This window comes from Periplaneta americana, chromosome 6 (genome assembly GCF_040183065.1).
Source record: "Periplaneta americana isolate PAMFEO1 chromosome 6, P.americana_PAMFEO1_priV1, whole genome shotgun sequence".
NCBI lineage: Eukaryota > Metazoa > Arthropoda > Insecta > Blattodea > Blattidae > Periplaneta > Periplaneta americana.
In genome coordinates this window covers 79,529,934-79,547,234 of record NC_091122.1, presented here as the reverse complement: position 1 = coordinate 79,547,234, position 17,301 = coordinate 79,529,934, and the positions used below count along the sequence as shown (strand labels likewise).

Here is a 17,301-nt window from a genome sequence, read left to right as displayed (position 1 = left end):
AGAAAAAGGCATATACGAAATTGGGATCCTGAAATTAGAAAGATTATCTACGATAAAAGAGAAGCTTATCTAAAATATTTGCAAACTAAATGTATCAATGATGAAATTGAATATAAACTTAAAAGAGCAATAGCAAGAAAAGCAACCCGAAAAAAAAACATAGAGAACAATGGGAGAATTTTATAATCACTCTAGAAATAGATGTAACGAGTCCAGCACCAAAAACATTTAAGATTTTAAAGAAATTAAATGGAGATATAAAGGAATAATGCAGAATTAACAATTATAAATAAATATACTTGGCTTAAATATTTTCAGTCTCTTTGGACACACAATGATGCTAACTTCGAAATGCAACTCTCTGAGAATGATGACATTGAAAATATTACATTACCTGAATTACTAGAAACAATAAAACAGGATAAAGGTAACAAGACTCCTGGAGAAGATGGTCTTAAGATGGAAATATTTAAATTTAGTGGCGTCCGATTTCTTCAGAGACTTCTCAAATTTTTCAACATTACTTGGTCAGGAGCAGATCCTCCAGGCTGTTGGAACAAGGCAATAATAACCCCCATTTTTTAAAAAAGGAGACATAAGAAAGTGTGAAAATTACAGAGGGATAAGTTTACTTAATGATGGATAGAAAATTTATTCATCTATTGTGAAAAAGAAGCTGACTACAGTTACTAACTGTACAACATTGATTACCGAAGACCAAAATGGTTTTAGAAAAGGCAGATCATGTGCTGATGGTTATTTCACTTTCAAGGTTATATTAGAAAAACGACGAGAATTTAATTTAGGACTACATATGGCTTTCATAGATCATGAAAAATTTTTTGACAATTTAAACAGAGAAAAGTTATTAATTGTATTAAAAGAAAACTAGATACCAAACCAAATATTACAATCTATTTATAATATGTAGAAGAAAACAAAAACTGCCGTTAGAGTAAATAATGAAGTAACAGATTTTAAAACTATTAACACAGGTGTACGACAGGGATGTCCTCTCTCGCCTCTGATTTTTATAATATACATGAACTCTATGATATGTTACTGGCGTTTCCAAAACCCAAACAGAGTCTATGTTCCCATAAACAGACGGACCAAAATAGATACAATCCTCTTCGCAGATTACCAGGTTCTATTGGCCACTTCAGAAGATATATATTTATTAAACACAGGAACTATAATATGACTATTTCTGTAGAAAAGTAAAAAGTTACAGCGTTTAAATGTAAATATCCAATAAGAAGTAAAATCTTAATTGAAAACAGAATTCTAGAACAAGAGAACACATTTAACTATTTAAGGTACCATCTTTCATTTGAAAAAAGAAAATGATATCGATTATAAAATAACTAATTTTTTAAAAGTTATCGGCATTATGAATTCAGTTTTCAAACCTAATTTAGTACAGGTTACAAGATTAAAAATGTACACCATTTTAGCACGACCTACTTAAGTCTATGGGTCAGAAGCCTGGACTTTGACAAAAAAGATGTTCAACGTATAACTACCAACGAAATGAAATTCATGAGAAAAACGGCGCAATACACAATTTGGGATAGAAAACGAAATGCAGAAAAATATTTGAAGAATTGAACGTCCAACCTATATTAAATTTTCTTCAAATCTATACATTTAATTGGAAACAGCATGTCGAGAAAATTCCAACAGAAAGGTGGCCAATTACAGTGCTACATTACCGCTCTTCTGGACAAAGATCTGTTGGAAGACCATTAAAAAGATGGCATGAGAACATTGAGATCGCAACAGACCAATAGGTCTAGTGCTTGAATTGGGTGATGACGATGATAATGAATAAATTATAAAACTGAAGCTGGCCCGGTCCCAAATTTAATAAATTCCTTCCCCTGTTTAATTGATGTGAAACATATAATTGGTTGGAATACAGCTTAACCCTGGACTCAGCCTTCTGTTTGTACTGAACACATTTTGCCTCAAATGTCACAGGGTTTGAAAGATTACACGATATTGCATTTGTTGGTATAGCTCGCGCAAGGAACGATTACCGAAAAGCAATGGTGACGTTGCAGTCTGTTTTGACGTGTATGTAGGCACGCCGATGGGGCAAGAAGTACGGCCCGATGGAAGTACTGTCTCTTCCAAGAAGATGAACAAATAAGGACATCGCTGTAGAAATAAAGAACGTAGCAAGAGAAAAATTCGAAGCTAATTAAACGCGCAACATATGTTTACGAATGAAATAATAATACCTTGCGATACACGTATTCACATGCAATGGAACAAACTAAAGTCATAATGTAACTATCACAACGCGACTGATTCTATCGATGTCATTTCTCTTCCGACTGTACTCTTGAATATCGTTCAAGCTATCTCGTGACCTTTCTCGTCGCCCGCTCAATCTTAGCGCATTGTTTCATACGCATGCCTTCCATCGGTATTCCCTGATTGCGAGACCTATAGAGGTTTAAATACTGACACATATAATGAATGTGTTTCAAGAAGTGGTATATTTCTAACCAAAAAAGCGCCCTGGTATTGGTAGTTGTCTTTGTCGCCGCCGCCCCCGCCATCATCATCATCATCGTCATCATCATCATCATCATCATCATCATCATCATCATCATCATCATCATCATAATGAATGTGTTTCAAGAAGTGGTATATTTCTAACCAAAAAAGCACCCTGGTATTGGTAGTTGTCTTTGTCGCCGCCGCCCCCGCCATAATCATCATCATCATCATCATCATAACCATCATTTCCACAGAAATAACTGTGGAATGTCAGACAGAAATATATAGGTTCCAATCCAGACAAAGAGATTGTTGGGTCTGTGGAGTGGACCTCGTTATGAAATTGTTTAAATATGAATACAATATGGGTTTATAAATGCAAAATTTGACGATAATATGGAAGTCATAAAAGTGCCCTGGCGCCGCCCGGCCTCGAAAAATAGCACCCTTGACGTCGCCAGGATCCGCCTAAAATATACCCTTGGTTCCAAGTCATGAAGAAGCACAATTATACTAGCACAGTAAAGATTCTTGGTCAACCAATGACAGAAACAAACGAGCTGATATATTGTTAGATGAAAATAAGTAAGCAACATTTTTCAAGCAGAAATAAATCCGCAGAAAACAAGCAACGGAACGCTTATTAGAAATTGTTGCTTGTTCAAAGAAGCAAGTCGACTATTTAAAGGTCACAATGGAAATCAAGAATCCCGTGACAGATAACTGTTTTCAGATTTACTTTCTGAATAGGATCCACTCTTAAAGATCGTCTCAATAATGGGCTAAAAATTGAACTTGGAAACCCGTAATCAAAATGAAATTCTGAAAAATCAATGCGTTTCAATTAATAACTGCTCATGGTACAAGTGACTGTGGCCATCAGAAACAATTATATGTACGGTTTTACATTTTTTCAACCGTAATACAGAGAAAAATCAAACGCATGGAACCAAGGAACCAGCACTCCTCCCGTCTTTTGACTCTACAGAATGGCAAGGAGATCCTCAGTTGTTGCGGCTAATTGCACTACTAGTGAATTATTTGTGTACGAAAATGAAGAAAGTCTAACCTCAATTTTGGAGAAGTTGGTTAAAATGTTTTCCATTGTCATACAAATGTTGCAACGAAGTATGAAGTTCTGAACACTCTGTACATAAGGTCGGGAAAATTCAACACACAATCTCGCAGCTCGGTAAAGGTCGATTCACATTATACGGAACGTCAACGTCACGGACCGTCACCGTCACCGTCATGTCCAATGCAAACTCATTCACATTTTAACTTACGTACAGTATAAGGTCGGCGCAGGACACAATGCGTGGGGTTTCCTTATCAGTTGTTGCTCCTCCCTCGCAATTGGTCAGGTCTCTGATCTCTATTGACACAATATTTTTAAACATGGTTAGATATACAGTATAACGATTTATTTCCATCGTTGATATGTACTTACTGAAGAAGGATTCGTTGGGGTATGTTTACATAAGTTCCGACTGCAATTTCCATAGACTATAACAAGCCTAGAAACACTGTGTTGTTAAAATAATTATTTAACAGGTGACTAGAAAGAGGTTTCGTTGTCGATAAGAACAAACGTTGTACAGGGCTAATATGCAATTGTATGTGAACATAAGCTTCAGCGAGTATATGAGAACTTCATACATCGCTGCACATTGTGTACAGACCGTAATAGAGGGCATTCTGTTCAACTGCTCTGAAATTCAGGTAAGATTCTCTCCAGTTCCGTAGATAAATAATTGAATAGTTACACGAAAGATCACTTGCTACACTGTAGTGCCTTGAGACAGCAAGAGCTGGTGACCTGCTTGCCAAATTGAGGGCTGATCGACCGCAGTGCAAAATTAAGCGTAAAGAGAGAAATAACACAATAATGTGTATGCATTACTATATTTTGTTCTCTAAACCTTATATCGGTAATTTCTTGTAACACGAGAATATGGAGAAAAAAAAAAAACTAGCTTCTAATTCTTTTGGGACTGACAGCTATTTGCTGAGGGTAGTACTTCAAGACATGCAGTGTTGAGAGGTTTTGTTAAAAAATTACTTACTTACTTACTGGCTTTTAAGGAACCCGGAGGTTCATTGCCGCCCTCACATAAGCCCGCCATTGGTCCCTATCCTGAGCAAGATTAATCCAATCATATCCCACCTCCCTCAAATCCATTTTAATATTATCTTCCCACCTACGTCTCGGCCTCCCCAAAAGTCTTTTTCCCTCCGGCCTCCCAACTGACACTCTATATGCATTTCTAGAATCGGCCATACGTGCTACATGTCCTGCCCATCTCAAACGTCTGGATTTTATGTTCCTAATTATGTCAGGTGAAGTATACAATGCGTGCAGCTCTGCGTTGTGTAACTTTCTCCATTCTCCTGTAACTTCATCCCTCTTAGCCCCAAATGTTAAGAAATTAGACTTTCTAAAAAAAGATTGAAATCCATATTAAAAAGTAGACGGGCTTACATAGCACAAAGCTGTTCCTTTCATGAAAATAACTTCAATGCTTTTTGTAGTAATGGCGGACAGTGAGTGAGAGCACTAGTAGATATTCCTGACTTAGTGGTGATTTTTGAAGATGTTATAAAAACCTGCATTAATAAAATAGTGTTTACTAGTGAATTATAAGCTAAATTCTATTGATTAGTGTTTGAAAGTGATATAAATGCATTCGAAGGGTAATAAAAGTGAATACATTGAATCGACTGTTCAACGTAAGATAAAAGAGTCAACCTTCGCCAAGTTGCAAGATACTGGCAACTTAATCCGAGACGCTGTGGTGTCGGAGCTGCAGAAGACGATCGACATGAATACAGAGGTTATTAATAACTAGAAAACCACTACTGCACAGACGGACAAACAAATATCTGACCTCGCGAATAAGATCGACAATCTAGAACAATATCAGAGGCGTCAGTGCATCCGGATTTTCGGCATCCCGGAAGAAAATGGGGAAAACACATACGGGATTGTTGTGGAGCTGGCCAGAAACATCGGTGTAGATATGCAGGTGACGGACATCGATAGGAGCCACCGGTAGGCCGCATGAAGGTCTATTCACACATTTCCGGGACGTGACCTATGCTTTCCGTGACGTACCAGTATCTTCCGAGAAAATAAAATATCGTCGCCTTGTAAACAAAACGGTGCGTTCCGACAACGGCATTCGCCGACAAGTTCAGTGTTTCTCCGTGATCCGTGCCGGAAAAACTTTTTCGCTCTGAACCGATATTTTTTTCTGTTTTCACGGACGTGCTTACTCTTCTTTAATATTAAAATGTAATGTAATATTTATCTCACAAGACCAATACAAACAAACTGATTTGGGGTTCAGACCTATCTTTGGACAGTTGACTAAACAACAACCATCATCCTGTTGCCCTAGAATTTTCCAGAGGAGGGCACCATATTAAAATAGAAAGTTTACTCATAATAAAATATTGAAAAACTAAAAAACGTATTTTTCCATTTTCGACCAAAATGACTGATGCATTGCCTTAAGTTTTCTATTCAATAGAATATTACTTTGATTTATGTGTAGCTGCATTCATTTTACTTTATATTAGAAGTCACATGTTCTGAAGTTGACTTAAAATACAAGTGCAGTTTATGAATATGAGTGTGATTTTGAATTTTGTTATGGGAAAGTAATATTTCTTCATTTCTTGTGTAAGCTTTTAATTTGATGTGTTGTATAAAATGTTGCGTTTGGTTTTTTGTCTTTTTTTATATCATGTGAACTTGTGGTATATATTGTGTAGAAGTTTTGTTGGAACAGTGAATTCTTCGGCGTTAAGGGGGGTGACCTCCGAAAATGTTGAAATTTGTGTGTATAATGTGCTATGAATTTCATGAAATGTAAGGAAATTGTGAATATATTACATTAATCCAATATGACCAACGTATAGCTTACAAACTCGTTCGCAACGTCATCAATGATGTCACGGCCATCCATGGATTCCAGGAAATTACCTAGAATTCTATTGGCCTTCATCAAATTTATCTGGCACGAGTGGCCACTGGTACATTCACTAGATATTTGTCTCTTATTGATTGCATTGAGGTAACAGTGAATTGATATGACGTGGCGGGAAGGCAAAAGAAGTGGAAATAAAAAATGAAACAAGAAGGAAAGTATAAGGAATTCTAAGAAAAATACCGGCTAGAAGCAAAAAAAGTAGAAAGGAATTTAAATTAAAAAACTATCCAAAGTAGATGGATAAAATATTGAAAAGAAACGAAGAGCAGAGGCCAAAAGAAGAGTTGCCAAGCATAAATTACTTATGAATACACAAAATAATGCTCCAAGCAATAATGGCATGAACATTCTCCCTTGGAGTCTGCAAAATCTTAAAAAAAAGCAATGGCAGAAATGAAAAAGGCAATGCAACAATCCCCACTAAAAACACTGGTTTTAAGAAAACTAGTAGGACTATCAGAAAAGATGTCACCTGAACAAGAGGAAGATATGACCGAAGCAGTAAACAGAAAACATGGAAATGACCTCTCAGCTATTAACATTAAATTGGTTCAGTAATATTGTATCAGAGATGACACACGTAGACAAGTTACTGGGATGAAAGATGACACTGTTATTCAAGATGCAAACAGAAAAATTAAACAGCAAATTAGACATTGCAAAAAATAAAAACTCTCTCTCATCCTTATGACAGGAGATGATATATGATATGATATGATATGATATGATATGATATGATATGATATGATATGATATGATATGATATGATATGATATGATATGATATGATATGATATGATATGATATGATATATATTTGTTGTCAACACTTACATCCATGTAATGTGGACTTCACAATTTTGTACCCGGTGCCAAAATTACATTCATTACAGATATATCTTTTGTAGACGCTCTTATAATTTAACTTTTGACCTCATTTATATTTATCAGTATTCCCACCTTTAAAACCTAACAACTTAATTTAGACAATTCAAAATTGACACTTTTACGACTCTGTTCTTGACTTTCAGTTCACTTATATCAAATACACACTGTTTATAATAATACTTGTTACTAAAACATACTACACCATCGTCCAATATGTTCGTTATTATGTCTGTTTCTTGTGTACATTTCATTTCCAGATCTCACTAATTTTCTACATATTATACTTCACTATCCTACTAGCCTCCCCCGCCATACTCCTCACCTATTTTCATTATCTCTGTCTTTTACTTAACTCTATTACACTCCTCTAATTAATTCAAAATTGACACTTTTGTCACTCCGTTTTTGATTTTCAGTTCACTTAGTCTATTCGAACACACACTGTTTCTAATAATACTTGTTACTAAAATATATTAAAAACATAAAATTACTTAGTCACACGTTAAAAAGTGTTAAAATTTTAAAAAAGGTATATACCTTCGACAGACGGCCCGTTTCGACGTGATGTCACGTATTCATCAGTATCTCCTGAACTACTGGTGATCTTGAATTCTGCGATGTGCATTTGTCGATTGTCGATTGTAGGGGTGGGGGTATGTTGTTCTTATTGTGGGGGCTGGTTGTTTGTGTGTTATTACGTATCATGACGTCGAATAATGTGTGGGTATTGAACTGTAATTGTGTGTTAAGTATATGTTGTGGGTATGTTATTGTATGTTTATATATTTCGATTGTTGACACTTTTGTCACTCCGTTCTTGATTTTCAGTTCACTTAGTCTATTCGAACACACACTGTTTCTAATAATACTTGTTACTAAAATATATTAAAAACATAAAATTACTTAGTCACACGTTAAAAAGTGTTAAAATTTAAAAAAAGGTATATACCTTCGACAGACGGTGTGACGAACTTTTTGGTGTGATATGTAAAATTTACATATCTGTTTCTATATTATTATAGTCATGATTATTGTTGATAATGTGGTCTGCATAATTTGATGTGATGTAGGGTTTGGTTATAGCTTTAATATGTTCATTATATCTTGTGTGAAAGGATCTTCCTGTTTGTCCTATGTAAAAATTTGGGAAACTATTGCATTTTAGTTTGTAAACCCCAGTTGAATTATATTTATTTGCATGTTTAATGTGATTATTTAGATATTTCTGTGTTGTGTTATTTGTTTTGTAAGCTATCTTGTATTTTAGTTTTCTGAATGAAGTTGCAATTTTGTGAGTATTGGTATTGTGATATGTTAATGTTATGTATTTATTCTCACATGGTGTTTATCGCACAAACTGGAAAGTAGGGAAATTGAAGAAAATTATTGGCATGGATTAATACCGACCAGCCCAACTAAACAGATGTTAAGCGAAGATCGGAATTCGAACTGGGACAAAATATACGTGACAGGTGATGGGCAGTCTGTTCAATCAGCAATTGGGGTGGAAAGTAACTATCATAACAAGATCGTTGACCAGGTACGTGTAGGCAACGTATTGCAGATCGCTCCGGAGGAAGCGAGACAGAACCAGGAAATGCTGAGATCAAGAATACAGAAAAAGAAAACATATGTGAAGAAATCAGATAAGAGCGGCTTCATTTTATTTTTCTCTTAACCATTCTTCTTCCTCACGATTGTAATTCCATCAGTTTGTCCATTCGTACTTTGTGATCTCGTGTCTTTAGATCTCCTCTGCTCTTTTGCATATTGATGTTCTCTCTTCTTTGTACTTAATCCAAATATTGGATGATCTTCATTTGCCTTACAGAATTCTACATCGTAGAACTTCCTATTGATTTTTAATTTGTCTTCATATAACTTTGCAAAGTGTCCATTCGCTCTTCCCGCCTTCATGAAAGGGAGTAGTAGTTTCCTTTCACATATGATCTCAGGTCTTTTTCAACTCTCATTCCCGTTCCTCGCACTCTGTTTAAGTTGCTTAATATTTTTTCTTCGGTTACTTATTTGAGAATCTTATCACAATAGGCCTTTTACATCCTAATTCGATCCTATAAGTCTCCTCGATGTATTCTGCTCTTACCTCGAGTTTGAAGATCTCGTAGTATACTCTGCGTACTGCCTTCCCGGTTTCTATTGCGAATTCACGTCCCTTTTCCTTTACTCCGAAGAACAACAATTTTATTTTTCTTTGACTTATTTCGTACAGCTTAATTTTCCTCTTCATTTGTTCTATTTCTTGTCTCAGCAATTCAATCTTCTCACTGTGTCCCTCTATGTTTATCTTAACCCTTTCAATCTCCTGTCTTTTGTCACTTGATTCATTATTAAAATACAAGGAAAGTGAATTTATTAGCATGATTTCCATCTTACTGTAGATATGTTGCACGTTTAAGTAATTTTTCTATCTACATATTTGTAACTTATGCATTTTTATACATATATGGCTCTAATGATTAGGCTACCTGTTTCTTTCACCCGCAGTCGCACTTGGGCGGTGAATGGGTCTGCAGCCGGGTCGCAGTGATGTATGTATTTATTTACACTGCAAGTGGGCAAGCACCCGGTGGCAGTGGTATACACAATACAAACAATACACAATAAAATGATAACAAATACACAATAAAATTTACAATACACAATACAATTATACAATACACAATACAATAAGAATACACAATACAAATTAATACAAAAATTACAATTAATAATAAAACATAAAATAACCTAATTTTACAATACAACCTACATATGTATAGACCCTACATAAGTTTCAATAGTCTTTCACTTTACTCTCATCTCACTCACTGTAGTGGCACTATGACGCATTTCACTGACACATTTAGGACACATTTCACTGACACTCTATAACATATTTCACTGACACTATAGAACACATTTCATTGACGCTATAAATTATCACTGATCGGAACTATTCACTGCACTGTAAAACCATAACTTCACTGAATCATCTCGCTTCACTGATACGACAGTTCAAATAAGACAAATAATTACACCCTTATGCATACTTATAAACAGAACTACATTTAAGCTAAACATTTCTAGTCTAAGACCCTCTTACATGCTATTTTTAAATAATTTACAATTCAAACGAATGGAGTAACTCGTCAGGCTAAATAAATACATGTCACCTTAAAAAATTAAGTGTTAAATGTCACCTTAATTTTAATTTGCACTTTATACACAACTTTTTAAGTTATTCTTGAATCTCCTTAAGGAAGGACAGCCCTCAAAGACCGCTGCAGGTAGGTCATTCCAATCATTTATGGTTCTATTTAAAAATGAGAATTTACCTCCATCCGTTTTCTGTTTCCTACATTTGATTTTAAAATCATGATCGTTCCTACCATAGTACGTTGGCTTTCCTAACCGAGCCGTTATGTCTACCCATGCTTTCTGACCTAGATGTGCTCTATACGATGATGTTATTCTAGTTTTGCTACGTCTGTTTTTCAAAGTTTCCGATTTAAGTTCTTTTATCGTATCGTTTCCGTCTTCTCTTTTACCTTTAACAAATTTAGCTGCCCTATACTGGATTCTTTCTAAGGAATTTACCTGATATATTCTATAGGGATCCAAACATGTAGTTCCGTATTCCATTAACGGTCGCACTAACGTTAGATATGCTATTTCCCTCGATTTGGGGCTAGCCTTTCTCAAGATTCTCATAATAAAGTGAAGTGCCCTCCATGCTTTACCCTAACATTATCAACATGCTCTCATCAAGAAAGTTTTGAGTTTAAATACACTCCTATGTATTAACGACATTGTTCTTGCGGAATTACAACACCACTCAATTCGTAATTTTATTTAGACTAGTTTCCTCTCGGGTTTTACAAAATGTTATAGATTTACTTTTAGAACCATTTATTTTCATCCTATGCATTAACGCCCAGTTATAAATTTTATTGAAGTCTGTTTGAATAGCATCCACATCTGAATTATTTCTAATCTTTCTATAGATAATGCAGTCGTCTGCAAATAGCTCACATCTGATGTAATATTCTGACATACGTCATTTACGTATATTATAGAGAGTAATGGACCCAGAACGCTGCCCTGTGGCACCCCTGAACTTATATTTCCAATTCCCGATATTTCATGACCTACTCTAACTCTCTGAGTTCTACCTTTTAAGAATTCTTGTATCCATAGCACCACTCTTTTATCTATTCCTAGCCTACTTAACTTATCTATTAATATGTCATGTGGCACCAAATCAAATGCTTTCGAAAAGTCAATCACAACTGCACTGATTCTTCCGCCTCTATCTACCTCTTCAGCTAGATCCTGAACCAGCGACGTAATTTGACTATCACATGAAAGCCTTCCCTAAAACCATGCTGGCGGTTGTAAAACCAGTCTTTCGCATTTAGAACATGACGAATATAATCCGATATCAAATGCTCCATGACTTTACATACGACAGATGTAAGGTTAGTCGGTCTGTAGTTTCCGACATCTAATTTATTTCCACCTTTATGTGTGGGTACCACTATAGCTGATTTCCAGTCACATGGAATAGCTGCATTGTTTATGGAAACATGAAATATACGCATTAAGTATGGAATTATGACCTCGGAACCTAATTTAAGAATCTCTGTAGCAATACTATCTGGTCCTCGAGACTTCCGATTTTTAAATTTCGTTATTCTCTCTCTAACGCCTTTGGAAGTTATTTTGAAAGTCGAATTCGGTTCACATTCACGGTCTGTGACACAACCACTCCTATCAGCGGGATTATTATTATTATTATTATTATTATTATTATTATTATTATTATTATTATTATTATTGAAAACCGAAATGAAATAGGAATTTAATCAGTCGGCCTTTTCTTTGTCATCAGTTATACTTTCTCCGTTTTGATTTCGTAGAAGCACTACTCCTTCATTTTTTCCTTTTCTCCTGCGTACATAATTATAAAACTGTCTCCAATTGTTACTTTCATCTTCTTTTAAAATGGTTTTTAGAAAATTTTCCTGAGCTATCCTTTTTTCACTCTCAAGTTTCGTAATTAATTCGACATATTTTTCCCAATGCTCTTGGTTTTGTTTACGTTTACTAAATGCGCGCCTTGTCTTTTTCTTTAAGTAGCGAATATAGTTAGTGTAATATTCTGGGTTCGGATTTTTCATAATTATTTTAAAAGGTACACATTTTACTAATGCCTCGAAAATTATACTCTTAAATTTATGCCACACATTTTCCATATTTCCTTTAATCCTTAGAAAGTCATCTTGCTTTTGTCGTAGAAACGTTTGTAATTCATGGACATCGGTTTTGTTGAAGTTCCAGACAGACACTGGACTTGACCTCGGATTTACTTGTTCTTTCTTCATTATTTAGATCTCGTATATTCCGATCTACTAATTATTTCGCCCCTACTAATATTTCCTGTTGTACACTCCTATGCATTTTCATTTTATTTGATTGAATCTTCTTCCGTAACATTTCCTGAGGGCAATGCCTCTCTACTTGCAACGTCAGAGCCGCGCTCAACTTGCGTCCGTTCACTACCAGTGCTTATTGACAACTCCACAGGAAATATTATTAATTTAGCAACCATGCAACTGAAGTTGAAGCAACTATTTGCTAAACCTAAAACTATGTCAAATTAGGTTATATTAAACAGAAAATTAATGGCAAACTGAATTTTTGCCAACTAACTGAAATGGAGGACCATGGTGAATAACCGATCAAAATTGGCGGAATATGCCACTTGATCATAACTGGAAGATATTTACATCATGAATTATCCAGAAGTGTAATTATATTTTCTTTCGCTTTGCTGTATACGTAATTTTATTTTATTTACGTAACATGAGTCACGGATAGTCTGCAACATGAGTCACATACGAAAGAAAATATATTGTTAATTCTGTAACTGATTTATTGTTTATTGTATGCATTATTGCCCTAAACCTATTTCCTTTCATTATACAAATGTGTATGGTGGACAGCATATAAACAGAACAGATTTCGTATCATAATGAAGGTGATATGTTTGAGAGAGAGATTCTTGTAACGTGAGTCATAGACAATAAATTTATATATTTAATACATAAGAAAGAAAAATATATGGAAATTTAGATTTAACACTATTTAGTGTTATTATTTCCCATCACTGGTGTATCAATTGTTGTTTATTTTATGTATTTATTGTTTCATTATCTATTAAATTCCCAACTTAAAAGAGTCGAACTGTAACGTGGGTCACATGGAATGATCCATATATGCTACTGAGATAGGAAGAACATATTTGAAATTAGTGTACATAAATGGTGCAGAAACTTTGTTTTCATCTCTGATTATTAAACAAGTTTAATTTTGTACGCTAGTGATATAATTAATATCAATTAATCATTAATATTATACCTGTAATCTGACATACAATAAACGATATATTGAATAGATTATAGAACCTTGGAGAGAAAGAAGTGTCAGTCACAAATGAAAATACACTATGAATATCACAAGCATCTCTCTCTGAGTCTTTTATATTCTACTTACAAAAATAAGAGTCCTTTTCCATTTTCTTCATGTTGTGCCCGTCCTTTAGTGGTGAACGTGGCCGAAGAGACATCCATTTCCATCCTGGCTTTCCGGTCTTTGACAAAAACCATAGCACCTGTTCTTCAGGCGTCTTAAATCGGTGCTCTGACATTGAATTGTATTCACAATACACCCTACAACACAAAAATGAACATGCTCTTCATCCGAATTTTGTTCTGTAATTCAGTTTAAATAATAACTGAGATAAAAACTTGCTAATTATGAGCCCACATAACGTAATGATTTTAGGTGCATTTCCATTGTGAAAAATTAACTATTTTTTAACTCTTAAATGGTCGTTTAATCATAACAGTTCACAGTGAACTTCAACTACAGTATAATGATCAATAATCATCTATTTATCTCTACCCAAAACACCGTAAATCAGTACATTAAGAAGTGGAAAACTTAGTATATATGGAATGAGATATATAGTCCTAAATCCATAATTATCACTATTGACTGACGTGAATTTCTAAATCTTGCTCGTCGTAAATAAATGTACAAAACGAAGTTATTACTTGAAAAGAAATCAATAAAAAGTAAGTCATGTCAATCGGCAATATAGTTATCTGATTGGAAAGACGAATCTAAAGACATTTCAAACAAGTATTAGGCCAAATATCACAGGATCGGTTTGATTGAAAGATTGTCATTACGGAGACCAAGGTTATACTGAAAGGACCAGAATGTCATAGAAGAAGAAGAAGAAGAAGAAGAAGAAGAAGAAGATTAGGCCTAATTGTGACCTTCAATAATAATCACATTCGGCAAGTATGTGATTTATATCATTCTCTTTGAAAATGATATTTTACCAAGTTGCAAGGCAGGTGATGTACAGTTTCCCTGGAAAAGAATGAGACGATTGAATATTCCTAAGTCTCAGATGTAAGACACTGCGCATGATCGGAGACCAGAGCACTGATACACAAGATAACGAATATTGAGTTACTTAAATTCAGGCTATTTGGTTTGTTACTAGCATCGTTCCGAAATTCACTTCAAAAACGGCAAAAAAAATTAATAATATTACGTGAATAAAAGATAAATATATACATAAATCGTGTAGTTAAATCGACAATGGACCTTCATGACTTGATCGACACTCCGCACAGAAAGGAAAGCTTTCTTGTCGTTTCAATAGCTCAAGCGCTGACTTCTGCGTGTTGTGTAGAAGAGTGGGAGTTCGATTCTTAGTCTACACAACGATTTTTTTTTGTCTAAATAACGTTGAAATAGGTAAGTAACGTTAAAATAGAGTTTTACAATGTCCTGAGATTAAGTGTTAATGATAGCAAACAATACAAAATTACAAGTTATAATATTATAAACGTTGATCTAATGAATGTCTTTATACACACATATACAATGTAAATGCATATATATTAAAAACCAACAATTAAAATGAAATTAAAAAATATTCCTAAGCCACACAGACAAACTTTTACAAAGGTTTAGAGTCCCTAGGCTATGTCATTTGTTGAGTAATTATTACAATAATAATATTAGTAGTTTTCCCATTTGTGTAAGAAATGCACTCGCACAAAACAATTTTTGTTAAAAATGTGGCTTTGGATTATTTCATTCTCACCCCTTCAGTTGATTTTAACTATTTTATCTACGTGTTTGCAATAGTGTTTAATTGAATGTGCATTCGATTTTATTCACGTTATGATTGAATGAAAAATCACTGTTGCAGTTATTGACTAATTACATATATTAATACTAATTATTAAATGCATTTGTTAAGTTACCAATTGCAGTATCTTTTGCAAAATCTTGAATGTTTAAGTCGTCAATAATATTTATGTACTATATCTATAAGACATTAAAATAATTTGCAATAGATTTGGGATCCTCTACTTTATAATCACTGATTTTAATGAAAAAATATTTTATTTCTTAGGATATCTACAAGTTTAACTTTAATAATATTCCGAATAGCTTTAATTGCATTATCTGTATTGTGTACGTTTCTATTCAAATGTATTCTATTTCCCTCTTTCTTAATTTCTGATAAACTGCACTGTACTTCTTGTAGTATTTAAGAACATAAGGATCATTACATATATATTTTTTATTTTATTGGGTTATTTTTACGACGCTGTATCAACATCTAGGTTATTTAGCGTCTGAATTATATGAACGTGATAATGCTGGTGAAATGAGTCCGGGTCCAGCACCGAAAGTTACCCAGCATTTGCTCGTATTGGGTTGAGGGAAATCCTCGGAAAAAACCTCAACTAGGTAACTTGCCCCGACCGGAATTCGAACCCGGGCCACCTGGTTTCGCGGCCAGACACGCTGACCGTTACTCCACAGGTGTGGACTCATTACATATAGATTCTTCTTTTTAATACATGAGATTTTTGAGTCCCTGCGTTATCTACATGTTTTTACTTTTGAATTTTTTCACAACATTGAGTGGAGAAGATCCACTGAAGTGATTCTGAAATTAAGTGAAAAATACAATACATTTACTCTTAATATCAGTAGTACCAATATCATATACATACGTTTTTTCCAAGATTCATTTTGTAGACATAAATGTAAATAACCACTAGATACAGCATTTACGATCCTTTTTTAGTTTTTAAATTAATATTTAAAATTGTTCAGTGACATTGGAAATACTTAGGATTTGTTTATCATGTTCATACAAGCCATTGTTTATAGGTTCTGTCGAATAGGAATTCAGTCTAATTCTGTGTACAAAACTGTTATCAATGGCTGTGATACTTCAGCTTGTATGCTGGCGGGAAAATAACTCTACGACTAAGGTTTCCAGTTTCAAGGAGTGAATTTAATTTACTTTTACGGAAAAGTTCCGAGAGATAATCTATGTTTATGTCACTACAGATCACAAATTCCATATGAGATTTCTACAATATTTCCTTTACAAATTCAATGTTGGCTATAAATATTAATAAATAATGTAAGAAATATGAATGATAAAAGTCTGATTTACATTACAAAAAGCAAGAAGTTACATTCCTCGGCAAGATTCGAACTTTCGATATTTGGTTTTGTCGTCCAACGCATAAGCACGGACCTATTCATTACTTATGTTAATAACCTACAATTTAGCTGTAGCAATGTGGTGTCATAACTTTGGGTTTGTTTACTTAATGTAATTAGATTTAATTTGATTAGTTTCGCAACAATTGGACTTCCTATTATATCCTGTTATTGAAATATTTAACGTAGGGTTGATTTATTAACTCCTACTGTGCAAGATGCCCCATATTTCAATAATTCTATATCACATTAAATAGTCATTGTCTACACTAAAGTATTATCGTCATCCCTCAT

The 17,301-nt window shown here is 34.3% G+C and overlaps 1 protein-coding gene across 3 annotated transcripts in view; it reads right to left on the bottom strand.

The window, feature by feature from the left end:
* Positions 1–17,301, bottom strand: part of stol (voltage-dependent calcium channel subunit stolid) — a 1,833,618-nt gene that overhangs the window by 243,394 nt on the left and 1,572,923 nt on the right. For all 3 annotated transcript variants that reach the window (XM_069828334.1, XM_069828336.1, XM_069828335.1), the window contains one exon: positions 13,948–14,123. In XM_069828334.1, the coding sequence (XP_069684435.1) occupies positions 13,948–14,123 (176 nt within the window). The remainder of the gene's footprint in view (positions 1–13,947; positions 14,124–17,301) is intronic.